At 49.5% G+C, this 19,720-nt stretch overlaps 1 protein-coding gene across 1 annotated transcript; it reads right to left on the bottom strand.

The window, feature by feature from the left end:
- Positions 1 to 9,161: 9,161 nt before the first annotated feature.
- LOC309441302 (olfactory receptor 14J1-like) lies at positions 9,162 to 10,058 on the bottom strand (the record flags this gene model as incomplete). Its single annotated transcript, XM_082055936.1, has 1 exon — positions 9,162 to 10,058. The coding sequence occupies one exon, from the start codon at positions 10,056 to 10,058 to the stop codon at positions 9,162 to 9,164; it is 897 nt and encodes a 298-aa protein (XP_081912062.1).
- Between the last annotated feature and the right edge of the window lie 9,662 nt (positions 10,059 to 19,720).

The raw sequence follows: 19,720 nt of genomic DNA, 5'->3' as shown, positions 1-19,720 counted from the left end.
TCAAATATGTTAACAACAAAAGGAGGGGCAAGGAAAACCTCCATTCTCTGTTGGACTTTGAGGGAAATATAGTTAACAAAGATAAGGAGAAAGCTGAGTTACTTAGTACCTACTTTGCCTCAGTTTTTACCAGTAAGACAGGTGGCCCTCAGGACAACTCATCTCTGGAGGTGGTTGACAGAGATAGGAAGCCAAATAGGCCCCTTGTATTCCAGGAGGAAATAGTTGGTGATTTACTGAGCCATCTGGATCCTCACAAGTCTATGGGACCAGATGGGATCCATCCTAGGGTGATGAGGGAGCTAGCAGAAGAACTTGCCAAGCCGCTCTCCATCATCTTCTGACAGTCCTGGCTCACTGGGGAGGTCCCACATGATTGGAAATTGGCCAATGTTACCCCAGTCCACAAAAAGGGCTGCAAAGCTGACCCTGGCAACTACAGGCCTGTCAGCCTGACCTCGGTGCCTGGCAGGGTTGTGGAGCAGATCATCCTGAATGGAATCACACAGCACCTTCAGGATGGACAAGGGATCAGACCCAGCCAGCATGGGTTTAGGAGGGGCAGGTCCTCTCTGACCAACCTGATCTCCTTTTATGATCAGGTGACTCACCTGGTGGATGAGGGGAAAGCCGTGGATGTGGTCTATCTGGACTTCAGCAAGGCCTTCGACACTGTCTCCCATAATATACTCCTGCAAAAGCTGGCAGCCCATGGCTTGGACAAGTGCACTCTACGCTGGGTTAAGAACTGGCTGGAGGGCCGGGCCCAGAGAGTGCTGGTGAATGGGGCTGCATCCAGCTGGCGGCCAGTCACTAGTGGTGTTCCCCAGGGGTCAGTGTTGGGTCCAGTCCTATTTAACACCTTTATTGACGATTTAGATGAGGGGATTGAGACCATCATCAGCAAATTTGCTGATGACACCAAGTTGGGAGGGAGTGTCGACCTGCTGGAAGGCAGGAGGACTCTGCAGAGGGATCTGGACAGACTGGAAAAATGGGCTGATTCCAATAGGATGAAGTTCAACAAGGCCAAGTGCCGAGTGCTGCACTTTGGTCACAACAACCCCCTGCAGCGCTACAGGCTGGGCGCAGAGTGGCTGGAGAGCAGTCAGACAGAAAGGGACCTGGGGGGACTAATGGACAGGAAGCTCAACATGAGCCAACAGTGTGCCCAGGTGGCCAAGAAGGCCAATGAGATCCTGTCCTGTATCAAAAATAGCGTGGTCAGCAGGACAAGGGAAGTGATCCTTCCCCTGTACTCTGCATTGGGGAGGCCACACCTGGAGTATTGTGTTCAGTTCTGGGCCCCTCAGTTCAGGAAAGACATTGAAGTGCTGGAGCGGGTCCAGAGAAGAGCAACAAGCCTGGGGAAGGGACTTGAACATAAGACCTATTGGGAGAGGCTGAGGGAGCTGTGGTTGTTTAGTCTGGAGAAGAGGAGGCTTAGAGGTGACCTCATCACTCTATATAACTACCTGAAGGGAAGTTATAGCCAGGTGGGGATTGGTCTCTTCTCCCAGGCAGTCAGCAATAGGACAAGGGGGCATGGGCTTAAACTCTGCCAGGGGAAGTATCAGCTTGTGTCCACATGGCAGCAGCTGCCTGGGCCACTGGGTTTCTCACTGCTTTGCTGCACACGGCCAATACATTTTCACTGCCACTCTGCAAGGGCAATGCTGTGGACCAGTTCTTCTGTGAAATCCCCCAGATCCTCAAGCTCTCCTGCTCACACTCCTACCTCAGGGAAGTTGAGCTTCTCGTGATTAGTGGCTATTTACTCATCTTATTTTGATTTCATCATTCTTCCCTATGTGCAGATCTTCAGGGCTGTGCTGAGGATCCCCTCTGAGCAGGGATGGCACAAAGCCTTTTCCACACGTGTCCCCCAGGCTGTGGTCTCTCTCTTTCTCAGCACCATAATGTTTGCCAACCTGAAGCCCCCCTCCACCTCCTCCCCAGTTCTAAATCTAGTGGTGTCATTTTTGTACACAGGAGTGCACCTACAGCATGAGGAAACAGGATCTCAAGGATGCCCTAAGGAAATTGAATACGTGCTACTTCATAATCAATACTGCGACCATCATCTTCATAGGACCACTAGGGTGTCTCATGAATAGCCAGGACTATATTTTTTTCACATCTGTCTTTTTTTTTGAAAAAGCTATTTTCTTTTGAATAGCTTTGACAATATTATTCCCACTTAGATAATATTATTCTTGGCATCCTATATGTCTGGGTTTTTGGGGTTTTTTTTGACCCAAAGACCTCATGTAAAGATGGAGCCAGGCTCCAACAGAAAAGGATTTGTCCAAGCTCCCTTCTTCTATATCTTCTCTGGAGCTGAGGGTGCAGCCACAACATACAGGAGGGGATCAGAAACCCAGACGCCGCATGGAGGACCTATTCCCTTTCGATTGCTCTCCAGTTTCCCCCTCCCCTTACTCCTTGTTCTGTCAGATCCCTCTCAACCACCCTGCTGCTGCTGCTTTGAGCTGCAGAGAGTTAGAAGCTGGCCCTTGTGTTCCAGCAGTCTAATTCTGTCTTCAGCCAATTCCTTTATTGTGTTTATATCCATCCTTTCCTATTTCTCTGTCTAAAACGTTTCTGGTGAGCTTATTGCTTGTGGATGGTGTCACGAAATATTACACGGAGGCACCCCAAGGTTAATTTAAGGGACAACAGAGTCCACAGCAACTTTTATTAAACCAGTAAGAAACAGGGTTCTTGCACTCCACAAGTGACTTAAATACAGGTTCGGATATCAGTTGAGGAAATAATTTGAAGGGGCAGCAACTAATACAACAGCGGTCCACAGTGTGCATGCACGTGGCTGCACCAAAACAATGCCGGAGCCAGCCTTGGGTCCCGGAGAAGCACACACTTGCCAAACACGGTGCAAAAGAGATGCACGTACTCGTAGTGAGTACGAGAAGTGTGCACTCGCGATTCCGCGAGGGTAAATTTATAATACACTCGCAATTGTGCGAGGAAATAATTTACTTACCCGTGCCAGTGTGCACGGAATCCTACACGTGCTTATCTGAAAGCACGGGAGGAAAATACACTCGCGGTTGTGCGAGGGGCTCTCAGCGGCCACTCGCGACTGTGCGAGGATTAATTTAAAGTACCCGTGCAAATGTGCACGGAAAATATATGTGCAAATGTGCACGGAAAATATATGTGCAAATGTGCACGAAAAGTATAAATGTACTCGCAATCCTGCGAGAAGTTTTACTTACACACGTGGCGGCAGGGCAAGTGGAGTCTCCATCCCGGGGAGCGGGGGGGCCCGTGGCTCCCGGCAGCAGGGGCCAAGCTCGTGCTCCGAGGGACCCGCACAATGGGCCGGGTCGCCGACGAGAGTCCCGTTTTTTATACTGGCTGATCAGATTATGACGTGTAGGCACTCTAGAAGCTTCTCTGCACCCCCACACTGGAGTGGGTGCCCCTGGAGCCTTCCATCATCCCCCACACTGCCTGTGGGTGCCCAGCGACTGGGCTAATGGGCCTGGTCAGGGTGCTCTGGGGCCAAACAAAAGAAGCTGTTAGCCTCAAGTATCAGATAAAGAGGGAGACGTGCCTGCTCCATCCAAACTGAAGGGGGGTTGCATTCCACGACAGATGGTGAACCTCATTGGAGGCAGCTTGAATGTAGCATAGGGTTGAGGAGCGTCGGTTATTGTTTACTAAACTTTACCATGCTTTCCTTCTCTCTGTTTGCAATGAAGAGAAACCCAGCTGCGCCGGTGCGTAGCCAAGTCTCTAAGAAAGGCAGGAGGGAGTTGGTGCAGAGAGGCTGCAACCTCCAGCTGTGGAGCTCAGAGAAGTCTGATGTTGGGAGAAGTGACGTGAGTCTCAGGCGGCCCATGAGAGAAATGGTGGGGCTGGGGAGGTGTGGGGGAACGCTGTCCATGCAGGGGCTGACCTCAAGGATCCCACTTTTCCTACTTTGTTAAAAAACCCTCTGCATTAATAGCAATTGCAGAATGTTGTTGGCACTTTTGCTGTGAGTGGAAACAAGCAAAAAAACAAAACCAAAAGCAGAACAAAACAAAAGATAGATTATTTTCTGTTGGGTGATCGTTTGAATCTCTTTCTTAACTACAGTCCTGAAGCCTCTTCAATTAGCTGCCCAAGTCTTGAACGCTTGCAGAAAATTATTGGAAGAGACGTGTTTTAATGAGCCCATGGTGTATTTGGTGCTGAGTCCATGTACCTCAGACACTCAGAGGAAGCTGAAGAGACCTCTCAAGGAGTCAAAGTCAGATGTAAACTCCAAAGTTTCTTGGAACGTGGGTCCCACTGAGGGACATTACTGACAAAGCCTCCCTGTGGGCTGGTTTGTGCAGAAAATTGGAGGCAGTAAGGACAGGTAGGCAAAAGCAATGTAAAGGTGATTCAGATGCTGAGTAAACCTGGATGTGTTACACAAAGCCAAAGGGCCAAGCACTGACCCTCAGCCCATGGGAAAGGACATCCTGTCCTTCACATGTTACTCAGGGCTTTTCCTGGGGCAGTGGGATGTGGGGCTGCGCAATGCCAAAGGCAGGACTACGATACAGTTCTTTATGGTTGGTTCCAGGTGGGTCAAGGAGACAATGAGCTCCTGGTGCCATAAGGTTAAGGCATCTTTGGTATCGTTGGTGGCAGGGACAACAGCCATAGCCAAGGGAGGAAGAGCTCAGGTCTCTTTGCTGCTTTCAGCCTGGCCAGATTGCACAGCCATCTCCACCACAAGCTGTCCTACACTGTCCATGCCTGCTGCTGTTTCCTTGAAGACTGTGGACACCCAAACCTCTCCTTCTTCTCAATGTCAAGCAAAAATCTTACACCTCTACTGATACCTCCATCCTCCCTGGCCATTCCTTGAAACACCAAGACATGGGCTGATCCAGACTCCCCCAAGATGGCCAGTTGTACTACAGCACTGTGCACAGAGCAATATTTCGTTTTCCTCATGTTCAGCCTCAACCTCCCAAGCTGCACTTTGCGGCACTCTTCATTTCTTCTGCTTTCCTCCACTGAAAAATAAAAGCTTCATCCATCCTCTGTGAAGCCAGTGACTGTGCTGCTCCACTTTACCATGTAAAATAAGCACAGATCCTTCAGCCTCACCACAGTGCTCGTGTGCCCCTTCTTGGCAGACCTCGTCTGGACACTCTAACATTCCTGCTCCCTTGACTAGAGCAGGGTGCCCCACAGAGGGACACACTGGTTCAGATGTGGTGACACCAGTGCTGAGTTAGCAGGATGGTAACTTGTCATGTCTGTCTGGCCATGTTCTTCCTCATACAGCCTTGTATTTAGCTGGCCTTGTTCATGGTGGGCATGCAGCACTGGTCATGTAACATCCCTCGTAGTGCCCAGGCCCCTGTCCTCAGGGTCACTGCTCAGCTCATCAGGTCCCAGCTGGCTCAGATGTACAGACTTATTCTTCCCACCAATGCAGGACCAGCCACTTCTCCTAGACTTCAAGGGGTTGCTGTTTCTCGAGGTCCTACTGGACTCAAGTTCCATTTAGTCAGCAGTTAATGCTTGTGTGCGGATGGCTCACCCTGATGGTGGTGTCTCTCATAAGATAACAGCAGAAGGAGTTGCAGGGCATTGCAAATACTAGAAGGTTGTTCTACTTTAATGGAATTACTTTCCATTATAGGATTAATCATGCTGACTATCTCAGAAACAGCTGCAAAGCAAGCAAAGACAGAGCCAGAGAGGAAAGAGCAAACAGAAGTGGGCTGTTTGTGTGGGCTGGAACAAATATCAAAGACAAGAACTTGGATGGGGGAAAAGAGGGGAAAATGGAACATGAAGGAACAGAGGTGATCAATGCTGTTTGCAGGTACCTGCCAAGCAGCTCTGCATCTAAGCGGCAGCAGCTGGTACGGGACAATAAAGAAAGAGAGGAGGCAACCTAACTTAGGTTTTCCACAGCTCTGGAAGCAGATCAAACTTGAGTCTGCTCTCTACCATAGTGAAAGGATGACCTGTGATGGAAGGAAAGGTGCGTTCGCTCATGCTGGGAGGGACCATGGGAGGTCTCTAGACCAACCTCCTGCCAACAGCGCGGGCAGCTATCACATCACACCAAGTCTCTCAGCAATGTATTCAATCTGGGTTTGCAAACTTCCAAGGATGGCATGGCACAATCTCTCTGGGCAGCCCATTCCAGGGCTTGACTGTCTTCATGACTAAACAGTTTTTCCTCACTTGTTTGAACTGTTGTCCGTTGGACATAATTCTCCCATATGGCAGAGTTTGGCTCTATCTTCTTGATGACCTCCTGGTAAGAATGGAAACTTTGATTAGATCTCCCCAAAGCCTTCTCTTCTGACAGGTGAGGAAGCCCAGCTTCCTCAGCTTCCCATAGTGACAAGGTCAATCTTACAAATGCATGACTGAGTTGTTAAAGGCTCTTCCAGTCCTACTGTTTTTTGTTTTTTGTTTTTTTTTTTTTTTTTGCTTTGCAAACAACCTCAGAACTGTTTTAACAACATCACCCTCACACCATGACATTCCTCATGAATCACACTCATCTGTCATCATGTTGCAATGCAGAGGTGTTGCTGGCTGTGAGGAGGACCCATTTTGAACAGGTAGCTATTTATAGGGCAGTATTGCATAGTCACCTCCTGCTTGTTGGAAAGCCTTGTTGAACCAGGGTCTGGGAGCTCCTCAGAGCCCTCAGAGGAAGCCCAAGTTGCCTGTTGCTGCCAGGTAAAGATAGTCAGAGCAGACCTTGTGAGAGAGGGAGCTCTAGCAGCTTCCAAGGAGCTCTGTTAGCTGTCCTTGAATAAAGGGTGCATTACTGAGAGGCTCCTGAAGATTTTTCAGTCCTTTGAATATTCTCCCCTGCTGTTCTTCCACATGAGCACCCCTGATACTGCCACAGGAGACCTGGAAAGTATCAGTCATGACCACACAATTCTGGACACAATGTTCAAAGGCATGGGGGCACAGGTGGTCTTTTTTCAGGTCTGTTGGTTAGGGTAAACATTTTGAGAAGCAGACAGATCCTGCACGTAGGCTATTGTTTGTGTGACTGGTGTCAGGAACAGGGCTTCATGAGACCCTTCCTGACAACAACTGCTTGGAGGTTATGAGATTCACGTGATGAGATGGAGCAAAAGTGACCTTGTCAACAGGCTGGCCAATCTGGTAATGAGACCATTAAACAAGAACAAGAACTCAAGTAAAGAGAGTAAGAGACCAGCATGGGCAAGTAATGAGCTCCAGTTGAAACTCAGGTGGAAGAAGGATGTTTATGTAATGTGGAAAAAGGGACAGACCACCTGGGAGGAATACAAGGAGGCTGTTAGAGTGTGCAGAGATGCAGTGAGGAAGGCCAAGCTCCACTTGGAAGCAAATCTGGTTAGGGAGGTCAAAGGCAACAAGAAGGGCTTCTTGAAGTACATCAGCAGCAAAAGGAAGGTTGGGGACAATGTAGTTCTGCCGCTGAATGAAGAGGGTGACCTTGTGACAGATGATACAGAGAAGGCAGAGTTATTGAATGCCTGCTTTGCTTCCATCTTTACTACTAAAACCCAGACCCTGGAGACAGATGAGAGAGTAGGGCAAAAGGAAGACTTTCGCTTGGTTGAGGAAAGAAAGGTTAGAGATTGTTTACACAGTCTGGACATCCACAAATCCATGGGCCCTGATGGGATCCACCCACAAGTGCTGAGAGAGTTAGCATGTTATTGCTAAGCAAGTCTGCATGATCTCTGAAAGGTCTTGGAGAACAGGAGAGGTGCCTGAGGACTGGAAAAAGCCAATGTCACTCCAGTCTTCAAAAAGGGCAAGAAGGATGACTCAGGAAATTACAGGCCAGTGAGCCTCACCTCCATCCCTGGAAAGGTGACAGAACAACTTTTTCTGGACGTCACCTCCAAGCACGTGGAGGAAAAGAAGGTTATCCGGAGTAGTCAGCATGGGTTCACCAAAGGGAGATCATGTTTGATCAACCTGATAGCCTTCTATGATTGCATGACTGACTGGGTAGACGAGAGAAGAGCAGTGGATGTTGTCTACCTTGACTTCAGCAAGGATTTTGACATTGTCTCTCAAAATCTCCTCACAGGCAAGCTCAGGAAGTGCAGAGGATTCTTTTTTTCTAGACAAGGTCCAGGTCTCCTTTAGAAGCTTTGTCAGCTCCCGTCTCATCAGTCCCTATCCCACTTCTGATCTACCCAGACAGTCCTGTGCTCCACGCAGGGCCCTGAGCTGATGGTGCTGCTCTGCAGGGCAAGTGGGTTGTGGTGCTCAGGGCAGAAGGGTGACCCTATCCTGGTCATACTGGTCAGAGTGGAACGCAGACCCAGCCAGATGAGGATCACTGCTGCTCATTGCCTACACCCATGGTCTGTGGAGGCAGAAGATGCTTGGGACTGTGGACCATTTCCAGGGGCATTAGATGTGTATTGGTGTGCTTCTAGATCCAACTGGTGATACTTCACTAAGGGTGACATGAATCCTACTCCAGCCTCCATTCTCCATGCCTGCGGGATGCCACTTGCCTCTCCTGTGACTGCAGAGTCCTCGTTTGCCTGCGGATACCCGAATTTAGTGCTTTCCCTTTTGGTCACTCCATACATTGTGCAGCTCCACTAATTGTCCACCCCAGCCACACACTGTCCCTGGAGATCCCACGTACACTCAGGTTCCCCTCTTGATTGATGCCTGTCTGCCATGCCACGTGAGGGACAGTGCAGTGCATGTCTGTCCGTGACACTCACCATCTGTGCTGTCACTAGACACCAGCATGCAGTCCTAAATCCAACCTTTGGTCTCTAAGAGGTCACAATGCGAAAATTAGCTTTTTGGTCCTGAATCCATGGATCAACAGTCAGTTCTTGGGGCCTGTTCCTCTTGACACCAGGTTTGGAGGAAGAAACCAGCCTTCAGGCACTGGACTCAAAAAGTCACGTTTTATTACAGGGATTTTATTACAGAAGTGGTATATGAAAGTCAGACACGCTTTTCAATGGTCTAATGGTGAGACACTGCAGGTTCATGCCTCAGATATAGTGGGAGAAATCCAAACACTTGTGTAGGAGAAATAACAACCAGAAGAATAACACAGGGAATAAACAAGGATCAGAGCTAATACATCAGGAATCATTTGTGGAGAAAGACAGGAAGTTTCAGCTGATCAAAAATGTCTATGAAATCAATTTCCTCAGGGCATCCTTGAGATCCTGGTTCCTCATACTGTAGATAAGGGGGTTCACTGCTGGAGGCACCACTGTGTACAGCACAGCCACCACCAGATCCAGGGATGGGAAAGAGATGGAGGGGGGCTTCAGGTTGGCAAACATTATGGTGCTGAGGAACAGAGAGACCACGGCCAGGTGAGGAAGGCACATGGAAAAGGCTTTGTGCCGTCCCTGCTCAGAGGGGATCCTCAGCACAGCCCTGAAGATCTGCACGTAGGACAGCACGATGAACACAAAACACCCAAAAGCAAAAGAGGCACTAATTACAAGAAGCTCAACTTCCCTAAGGTAGGAGTCTGAGCAGGAGAGCTTGAGGATCTGGGGAACTTCACAGAAGAACTGGTCCACAGCATTGCCCTTGCAGAGTGGTAGTGAAAATGTATTGACCGTGTGCAGCAGAGCATTGAGAAACCCACTGGCCCAGGCAGCTGCTGCCATGTGGACACAAGCTCTGCTGCCCAGGAGGGTCCCGTAGTGCAGGGGTTTGCAGATGGCAACGTAGCGATCATAGGCCATGATGGTGAGAAGGGAACACTCTCCCCCAGTGAAGAAGAGAAACAGAAAGATCTGGGCAGCACATCCTGCATAGGAAATGGCCCTGGTGTCCCAGAGGGAATTGGCCATGGATTTTGGGATGGTGGTTGAGATGAAGCCAAGGTCAAGGAGGGAGAGATTGAGGAGGAAAAAGTACATGGGTGTATGGAGGTGCTGGTCACAGGCTGCAGCAGTGATGATGAGACTGTTGCCCAGGAGGGCAGCCAGGTAGGTGAACAGGAAGAGCCAGAAGTGCAAGAGCTGCAACTTCTGCATGTCTGAAAATGCCAGGAGAAGGAATTCAGTCATGGAGCTGCTGTTGGATATTTGTTCCATCTGAGCATGAGGACACTGTCACAGGAGGAGAAGACAGGGAGAAGTTAGGACAGAAGTCTGTGCAAAACCATACCCATTTCTCATAGACCCTCCCCCTGCCACATATGTGGAGCCTTTCTCCGTTTTGGCATCTTCCTGGCTGGAGCTCTCTTTTTTCTGGCCAAGTGTGCTGTGAGGAACAGGGTCTCTTTGTGTGGGCTCCTGAGCCATCAGTTGTGCTCTACTTGGTGGGCTATACGGGAGCAGAAGGAATGCAGAGGCCAGATGTGGTACTTAGAGTATGTTCGGAAGAAGTCACATAGAGGGCCTGTCAACCTCTGAACCCAGGTTTCTATAGAAAGCTGAGTGCAAAAATTAATTCTAGACTTAAAAAAGTCACTCTATTTTCTTGGACAACCCTTCCCTCCCCTGCCCCATCTCACCCGGAGAGTTTTCTCTGAAGTCAGAAATCCTCAGCATTTCTGCTGCACTCAGGCTGAACAGCCGCAGGTCCTGAGAGGCAAAAGGATTCATGGTGCAGGTGAGGTGCAGGTCTGTCCATTGGTCTTGTTCCCAGATGCCCTCTACTCGCTCCTTTTGGAGATGGAGGGGGTTTGCACTCATATTATCCTGAAAAGAAGCCAGAAGCTGTTGACAGCAGAGGGACAACCTGCACATCGGTTTCCCTCCTTGTAGCATCTCTTTGCTTCTCCATCAGATAACACAGAGATGCTTTGGGAGAGATTTGCAGTCTGGAGGGCAGCTTACAGCTTGGAAGGACACCCCAAGAAGTTTGTCAAGTGTCCTAACAATGTCATCTTGTTAAGAGAGAGTCAACTCATTCTCCAGCCCCACAGACTGCCCACAGTGCCACGAGTTAGAGGACAGCTGGCACATCTCATTGCCATGGACACAGCAGCATGGGAGGACCCACAAGATCAGTGCCTGACTCTGCAGCTGAAACTCCCATCCCCAGAGAGCCTGGCAGCAGTAATGAGCAGCACAGAAAAGCCGGGGGGAAGAAGAAATACAGTGACGGTCTAGATGAGAGAAGCTAATGGAGAGACAGGTGGGCACTTGGGAAAGCTCTGCACATCACCTCCCAGACAGTGACATCGCAGGGCATTCACTCTCAGCCCCTGTGCTGGGCAGTGGGAAACGGCATGTGGCAGGAGAGATGCACTTTTCCACTTGTGGCACTCGGGGAATCAAGGAGGCTACTCATGCCCTGGACCCCATGTCTGTGTGGGCAAAAGGCACTGCTGGTTGGGAGGGCAGAGATAAGGGGCTTTAACAGGGGAAGGGTCTGCACTGCAGGGGTGGCAGGAGGTGCCCACATATCCCCTGCAACCAGATGTCTGCCAAATGCTGCCTCTGACTCCCTGCACATGTCCCTGCTGCCCGGAGCTTTCCCTGTTGCCTGGAGCTGTCCCTGCCCAGAGCCTTTTCTCTGTTCCCCTGTCTCTTCCCTATCAGTGCTCATAGACTCCATCCCCACACACTGAGTGCTCAGCCCTGCCTGCACACCTCTCCTAGCAGCAGGACACTGCCCAGTGGAACCTCTGTGTTGCCAAGTCCTCGGGAGCAGGTCACACATAGCCTGAGGAGACCACACAAGCGATGTAGGCAAAGGAAAGTGTCTTTATCAGCAGCAGGGTACTGCCCAGGAGCATCTTCATCTTTAAAAGTCCTAAAGAGCACATTGGACAAGCCTTGATGCTTGTGCATCAAAGGCGAAGCTGATGCTGTCTGTAGGCAGAAGGGTGGGTGAAGGCATACTATGAGGTTCTGGGAAGATCTACAAATCCCTCAGTGTTCAGGATCCCTCATTGTTATTAAACCTTGACTGCTCCTTTTCTCTTTCCCTTTCCCTTTCCCTAAGAAAGCTGAAAGCACAGATTCAGGAAAGAACTTTAACTCAATGGTAATCCCTGTCTACCCTTCCTCTCTCCCCAACATCATCCTGGGGTGATCTGTGAGCAGCCCTGAGCCATGCATCACCCTCTGGACAGCACAAAGACCCTACCCTGCCCGGGGTCAATCCTCCTACCCACAGCTTCTTCCTGCAGTGCTGTGGGAAGCTCCCTGGCAGGCAGCAGAGTCCCTGCCCCAGCACCCAGCCCTGCGGTGCAGGGACCCTGCTCTGAAGTACAGACCTGGGCACCCCCGGCTGCACACCCGACTTCAATCCTCTGCAGCCATGTCTGGGAGAAGGCAGCTACCATGCCCTGTCCCTCTGACAGTGTGGTAGGGAAGCCGTACTCTAGACCATGTCCTTCTCCTCTACACTGGAGAGAGATCCCACAGCTTTTGGAAGGATCCACCTGCAGGAGATCCATGCAGGAACCACAGCTGCATTGCCGTGTACCCGGAGACTTACTGCATCAAGGGCCGTGAAGATTTCTCGCCCAGTGAGCTCTTCTCTGCCATGCCACTCCTCAACATCTTTAACTTCTTTCTGCCTCCCTCATTTCTCCTCAGTGCCCGCAGACAGTCCCCTCAGCCCTGCCGCACATTGCAGAGGAGCTGCTCCTGGGCAGAGCTGTCTCTCTACAGTGCTGCCGCTGCCATGAGCTCCCTGTCCCAGGAGCCCAGCCCAGCTCAGCAGCACAGGAGCAGCCCAAGGCATTGTAATGACCTCTCTGGAGGGCTTGGTGCTGACTGCGTGAACCTCAGACAGTAATAAGGAAACCTCTCAAGAAGTGAAAGGCAGATACAAACTCCAAAGATTCTTGGAGCCTCAATAGGATCCACTAAGGGACGTTACTGACAAAACTTGCTGGGAGGCTGGTTAGAGCAGAAAACTGGCGGCAGTGATGACAGACAGGCAAAGGTGGTTCTGATATTGAGTAAACTTCCATGTGTTACATAAGCCAGAAGGACAAGTCCTGGCCTCCCAGGCCCTGGGACGGGAGGACCCGTCCCTCACACGTTGCTCAGGACCCTTCCTGGGGTAGTGTGATATGGGGATGTGCAATGCTAAGAGCAGAACTGCGCTGTGACGTTTATGGGCCTCTCCCGGGTGGGGTGAGAAGGCAGTGAGTTCTTGGTGCCACATGGTTAAGGTGTCTCCTCATAGGCCTTGGTGGTCAAAATAACAGCTATAGCTAAAAGGAGAAAGACCTCAGCTCTCTTGGGGGCTTTTAGCCTTGCCAAAGCCCTCGAGCATCTCCACCACTGGCTGTCTTATGGTGTCCCACACCTGCATCTCTTTCCCTGCGTGCTGTAGACATTCATCTTGCTTCCTTACCTTGCTCTCATCTGAGCATCTCCCTACCCTTACTCGCATGGCTTTGTCCTCCCTGGACATTCCTTGAAACCCAAAGCTATGAGCTCATCCAGATTCCCTCAGGGTGGCCTATTACATCACAGCACTGCCCTTCAAGTGACATTTCTTTCTCCTTATGTCCAGTCTCAAGCTCCCAAGCTGCACTTCGTGCCATTATTTCTTTCACATACTGTTTCCCACTATTAAGAAAAGGTCCATCATCTCTTAAACCGTCCACAAATCAACAGCTACCCCTGACAGGCAAGACAACTCACTTCTGCCCTGAGCAGCTTTTTGTAAGGGTGAAGTGCCACAGGGCACCTCATGTCCTTGCCTCCTCAGTCACCCTGGTGAGGAAGATGACTTCATGAGCAACAAAACCTCCTGGGTGCTTTGCCCTTTGCTCTGTTGCACCTTTCAGCAGATACAGGGGTAGTTCAAGTCCCCCATGAGGACCAGGATCTGCAAACATGAGTCTTCTTCCAATTGTCTGAAGAAAGCAGATTTCTTCTTCCTGATCAGGAGGTCGATAGCAGACATCCACATACCACAAAGCTGCCCATGTTGTCCTGCTCTCTGGTGCTGACCCCTCAGCTCTCAGGGGACTCATTGTGTGTCCCCAGGCAGAGCTCCACACATTCCTTCTGCTCGCTCCCATTAAGTGCAATTTCCCCTCAGGTCCAGACCTATGTCCTTATCAGTACCAGACCTCCAAGACCTCACAGTTTCCCCGGGAGGTAGCAGCCAACTTGCAGACCTTCTGGGCTCTCCAGTGTCCAATCCAGACTTAGTCTCTAAATACCGGGCCCCCAGGCATCTTCTTCTTCTCACTGTCTGCTCTGCTTTGATGTTTGCTAGTAGGTACACCCACTGACACACACACCAATGTGATATGCACACTCTCTAACCTGTCCAGCTTCTGGTCTCACGAAGAACACAAGCCCATATAAGTTGTGTTTCTCACTCCAGTAGCTGACACTTGGACTTCCACTTGGACACAAAAGCAAAGATTCCACTCACCCCAGACTGGTGGAGCAAATCAGAGTTTAATAAGAGGATAGGACAGGCTGGGGAGATTAGTTGCTGGGCATGGCCAGAAAGAGTACTGGGTGGCCACCTGTTTACACACGGCCAGCTCCTCTTATCCTCTTTGCCCCTGGTTTTCCATGCTTATTCATCTCCAAACCACTTTGATCCCACTCTCTCACTGCCTTTGTTCCTTTCCTAGGCATCCCATAGCAAGTCTTGCACAATCCCTAAATGCTCTTTCTGGCATCACATCACGAGTCTCAGAGCCCCACAGGCAGACACCCCCATCCGCAGTCAACAAGGTACTTGGGGGAGGCTTTTCCATTGACCCGCCTGGTGAGTCTCATGCTCAGGTGTCTAGGAGCTGTCTGTGAAAGAAAGGTTTTTTCATGCATTTGATGCATCCAGTCATTTGGAGGCTGTTTCTGATTTTCTCCATTGTGCTGCAATCATGCAAAGTAAACACCATCCTTCAGAGGGTGGAATTGGTGTTACATCATGCCAGACATCAGACACCTCAGATCATGGTCTAGGCCCACTTCGCCACCATCAGAGAGACACAGGGAGAAGCTGGAAGATGATTCATCTCGTTCTGAGGGAGACACTGAAAAAATCTTAGTGACTCAGTCTTGATCTTGTTTCTCCAAGTTACCAGCAAGTCAATTTAGAACAAAGGTTGTCCTATATGCAGGAAAACATTCAGATAGGAGTGGACTTTGGAAGGTTTCCAGTCCACCCTGTACATATGTAGAGAGTGACAGGACAAGGGATAATGGTTTTAAACTGAAAAGGGGTAGGTTTAGATCAGACATAGGGAAGAAATGTAGCATGACGAGGGTGGCAAGACACTGGAACAGGCTGCCCAGAGAAGTTGTAGATGTCTCATCCCTGGAAGAGTTCAAAGTCAGGTTGGATGGGGCACTGAGCAACCTGGTCTAGTGAAAGATGTCCCTGCCCATGAGAGGGGGTTGGACTCTTTAATGGTACCCTCCAACCCACACTGTTCAATGATTCTATGGTTTGTCAGTGTCTGCAGAGTCCCTTGACCAGTGTTTAAAGTATGTAACTGTGACTAGCCCAAAGAAGAGAATCACTGCTCTGAGGTTTGAGGAGCAAGAGGAAAAGGCTTTCTTTCTGCTCAGAACTGAAAGCGTTTTCTGATAATTTCCATGTGAGAAATAACAATAAAGGAAAAAGGAAAGACTGCAAATACCAGGATGATGGTGTGCAGCATCACTTGGTTCCAGGACGTGTCTGCAGAGACCAGTTCCAGCAGAGGGGGTGTCACAGAAGAAAAGATGAAGGTCACGGGATGCCCAGACAGGCAAAGTGAATACCTGATAGGTCTTCCCTGCTTAGACTAATACGATAGCTGCCCGTGACCCCACTACCAGCATGACGCAGAACCCTCCATTCAAGATGAGGCTGTAGCGCAGGAGGTCACAGACGGTCACATAATGGTTGTAGGCCATGGAAGCCAGCAGAAGGCTTTCAATGCCTCCCAGCCAAACCAGGAAATACAGCTGGGCATCACATCCATGGAAACATATCCTACTGCATTCCCTCAGGAAGCCCACCAGGATAGTTCTCAGAGAGACTGAGGTAGAACAAATTTCTGGGAAGGCAAAAATCCTCGGGAGAAAGTATGATGGGCTGTGCAGGCTTGACTCCACCTCAGTGACAAGCACAATGAAGCCATTCCCTACGAGGCCCATGCAGCAGATGATCAGGAAGACTGTGAAGCACGTGCCCTGCAGGTTGGTGTGGACAGAAGACCCGAGAAGAAGAAATCCATGTCCAGCAGCGTGATTCTCCAAGCTGCTTCTTTGGGGCATTTCCATATACATAAAGTCATCCAAACAACAGCTGTTAAAGATTGGTGACAGCCCATCCATCACCCCTCAAGCGTAGGGAAAGACTACAAACATCAGCATAATGTATGTGGTAATAGGAAAGCTAGACCAAGCTCTGTGTATTAAAGTCTAACAGGGAGTGATGGGTGGACCTAGCACACAGCTAAGCCTCCAAGCAGTTGCTCTCTCACTGCCCCTCCTTGGCAAGACAGGCGAGAAATAAGACGGACAAGTTTGTGGCTTGAGACAAAAGCAGGTTGATGAGAAAAGCCAAGGTCACCCATGGAAGCAAAGGAAGAAGAGATTTACTCATTCCTTCTCCTTGTCAGGCAGAGCAACTGCCTTCAACAAGGCACTTTTACTTCTCCCTGGCTGCAAAGAGTTCGTCCTCTTTGCCATCATGTCCTATGACTGGTATGTGCCAGTAAGGAACCCCTGGAGGTATCCCACCCTCACGATGAGGAAGGTGTGTAGCCAGCTTGTCCTGGGCACGTGGGTGGGTGGCTTGGTCATGGTGCTGTTGCCAGTGGTCTCCAAAGCCAGGCTGCTCTACTGTGGTCCCAACGTCATTGACCGTAACTTCTGTGACAGTGCACCTCTTTTGCACCTCACTTCTCGAGTTTGTCCAGGTCCCCCTGGTTGGGATCCTGTCCCTTAGATGTGTCAGCTGCACCTCTCAGCTTGGTGTCATCTGCAAACTTGCACTTGATCCCACTATCTATGTCATTGATGAAGATATTAAATAGTACAGGTCCCAATAGGGACCCCTGAGGGACAGCACTTGTCACTGGTGTCCATCCAGACTTCGAGCCACGGACCACTACCCTCTGGATGTGACCACCCAGCCAATTCCTCATCCACTGAACAGTCTACCCATCAAATCCATATCTCTCCAGTCGAGAGAGAAGGATGTTGTGGGGACCATGTCAAAGGCTTTACAGAACACCAGACAGACGAAATTCATAGCCCTTCCTTCGTCCACTGAGATAGTTACTCCATTGTACAAGGCCACGAGAATGGTCAGGCAGGACTTGCCCTCGGTGAAGCTGTGCTGATTGTCTTGAATCACATCCCTGTCCTCCATGTACCTCAGCACAGTTTCTACATGATCTGTTCCATGATCTTCCCAGGCACAGGGTGAGGTCAGTAGTTCCCGGGTTCCTCCTTTCTCCCTTTTTTAACGTTTCCCTTTTTGCCATCACCAGGACTTCACCTGACTGCCAGGACTTCTCAGATATCATGGAGAGTGGCCAGGCAACTGCATCAGCCAGTTCCTTCAGGACTCTGGGTTGCAGCTCGTCAGGTCCCATGGACTGATGTATGTTCAGGTTCCTCAAGTGGTCACAAACCTCATCTGCACTTACACTTGTAGACACTTTGCTCCCCTGTTGCCACTCAAGAGGTGTGGCAGGAGAACTCGCCAGTGAAGACAGAGGTAAAACTTTGTTGGGTACCTCAGTCTTCACTTTGTCCATTGTTACCAGTTTGCCAGGCTTGCTCGTCATGGGGGGCACACTTTCTTGGACCTTCCTTTTCTGGCTGACATACCTGTAGAAGTCCTTCTTGTTATTCTTTGCATCCCTTGCCAAGTTCAGCTGCAGCTGGGCCTTGGTCTTCCTGATCCCATCTTTGCACAACCAGGTGGTGTCCCTGTGCTCTTCCCAGGATCCCTGTTCCTGCTTCCACCACCCGTGCATTTCCTTCTTGCCCTTTAGTTTGACCAGAGGTCTTGACTCAGCCATGCCAGCCTCTTGCCCTCCTTATCTGATTTCTAGCACCTGGGGATCGCAAGCTCTTGGGCTCTATGTGAAGCCTCCTCAAAGATCTGCCAGCTCTGTTCTGCTCCCTTTTCGCTCAGGGCAGTTTCCCAGGGGGTTCTATTGGCTAACTTCTATTCCCATATCAGAACTCAGGGACATTCAGTTAAAGCTCTCCACTGAGATTAAAAAAAAAAAAGACCAGCGTGTCCTGGAATGACGAGTAATTCCACAGACTTGATAGTCTTACTCTTGTAGTTTTCACTTCTCCTTAAACAGCAGGTGTGGTTTATTCCCTTGTCCCGGGCAGTGATTAAAAAACAAGCCAAGACAAACCAAACCAACAAAACACCCTTGAAAGTGCCTTTGAATTAGAGGTGGGTGAGACGCATTTCCTTTTCTGCCTCTTCCACTATCCTGCTTTTCTCTTAACTTTGTTTGTATCACTATTCCAAATTCTGTGCTTTTTCTAGAGCCAAGATAATCTAAGATTTTTTTCAGGCTGGTCATCTCCTGTCTGTGAGAGACATCCATGTAGATGTGCTCGGTCACAGAGGCCTTGCTGCTAAAGAACTAATGGTGCGTGTGTGGTTAAGTGATGGTTCTGCCTTATAAACAGTGCTGTCACGCATGTCACTTAATAATCTTTGGAGAGGTTTCAGATCAGTAGTAATTCCAGAATAACAATACTATTATTACTGGTGTAATCTCAGGGTGTGAGAGAAAAAAGGTTTGGAGTAGGCAGGGCAATTTTATTAGCCTCAAGATTTTTTGAAACTCAGCATTTGTGGGGCACTGACAAGACGATCTTGGAGGTTGTGCATGAGATTCTGTGATGGAAATTCTTTTATTCTGGAACTGAAGCCCATGAACACAGGTGTTATCCTTCTACTGACCCTCATGGCAACTGCCCTTGTAGGATATGTCCTACCCTGAGGACAAATATCGTTCTGAAGGGCTAGCGTTATTACTAACCTATTCTCCGCTGTCCCCTAGAGTGGTCAAACCCTTGTCGAATGAGCTTGAGGTGGATTTTCAGAAGACAACCCCACATTAACACCATTCTTCACCCTCCATTTCCTTCCCTCCTTTATAATTGCAGGCCTCACTGTTATCCATCTTACATTCCTGCATGAATTGGGCTCAAGCAATCCGCTAGGCATCTCATCTGATTGTGACAAAATCCTGTTCCACCCTCACTTCTATCTAAAAGATATCCTAGGTTTCATGCGAACATTCCTCCCTCACAAACTTAATGTCACTTAATTAAAATAAAAAAGAGGACTGTTGCAGAATAAATTTAATGAAACTAACTTTTTCATTGTGGACTATTCTTTCAGCTGTACTCTTTTGTCTGAACAGGCAATTTTAGCGTGAGCAGCCCAACTCAGCGTGAGTGACCAGGCTGGCTGGAATTCCAGGCCACGTACCTGGTTGCTTGGTGACCTTGGCCTTGGAGACCAGTACCAGGAGACAAAGAAGAAACTGTCAGCAGAGCCTGCAAAATATCTAGATAAGAACAGTAAGAAAGCTGCCTGTAGGACAGGGAAAGAGAATCCAGTGAGAAAAAAAGAAGTCCCCCGATCCAGAATTACCATTGGGCCAAAAGGCATGTGGACAGTGCGTGATGGACACGAGAAAAGTGGGTGCACAGATTGTGAGGATTTAAAAGCCCAAACCTCTTTTGTCTCAGGGTCCCTCCCCGTGAGAGGCACCCACTCGGCACTGTTGCTTTGCTGAACCTTTCAA

The sequence above is a fragment of the Streptopelia decaocto genome (assembly GCF_964273445.1).
Source record: "Streptopelia decaocto genome assembly, chromosome: 6".
NCBI classification, from domain to species: domain Eukaryota; kingdom Metazoa; phylum Chordata; class Aves; order Columbiformes; family Columbidae; genus Streptopelia; species Streptopelia decaocto.
The sequence above is the reverse complement of the archived record's forward strand: the minus strand, read 5'-3'. Positions and strand labels throughout refer to the sequence as shown.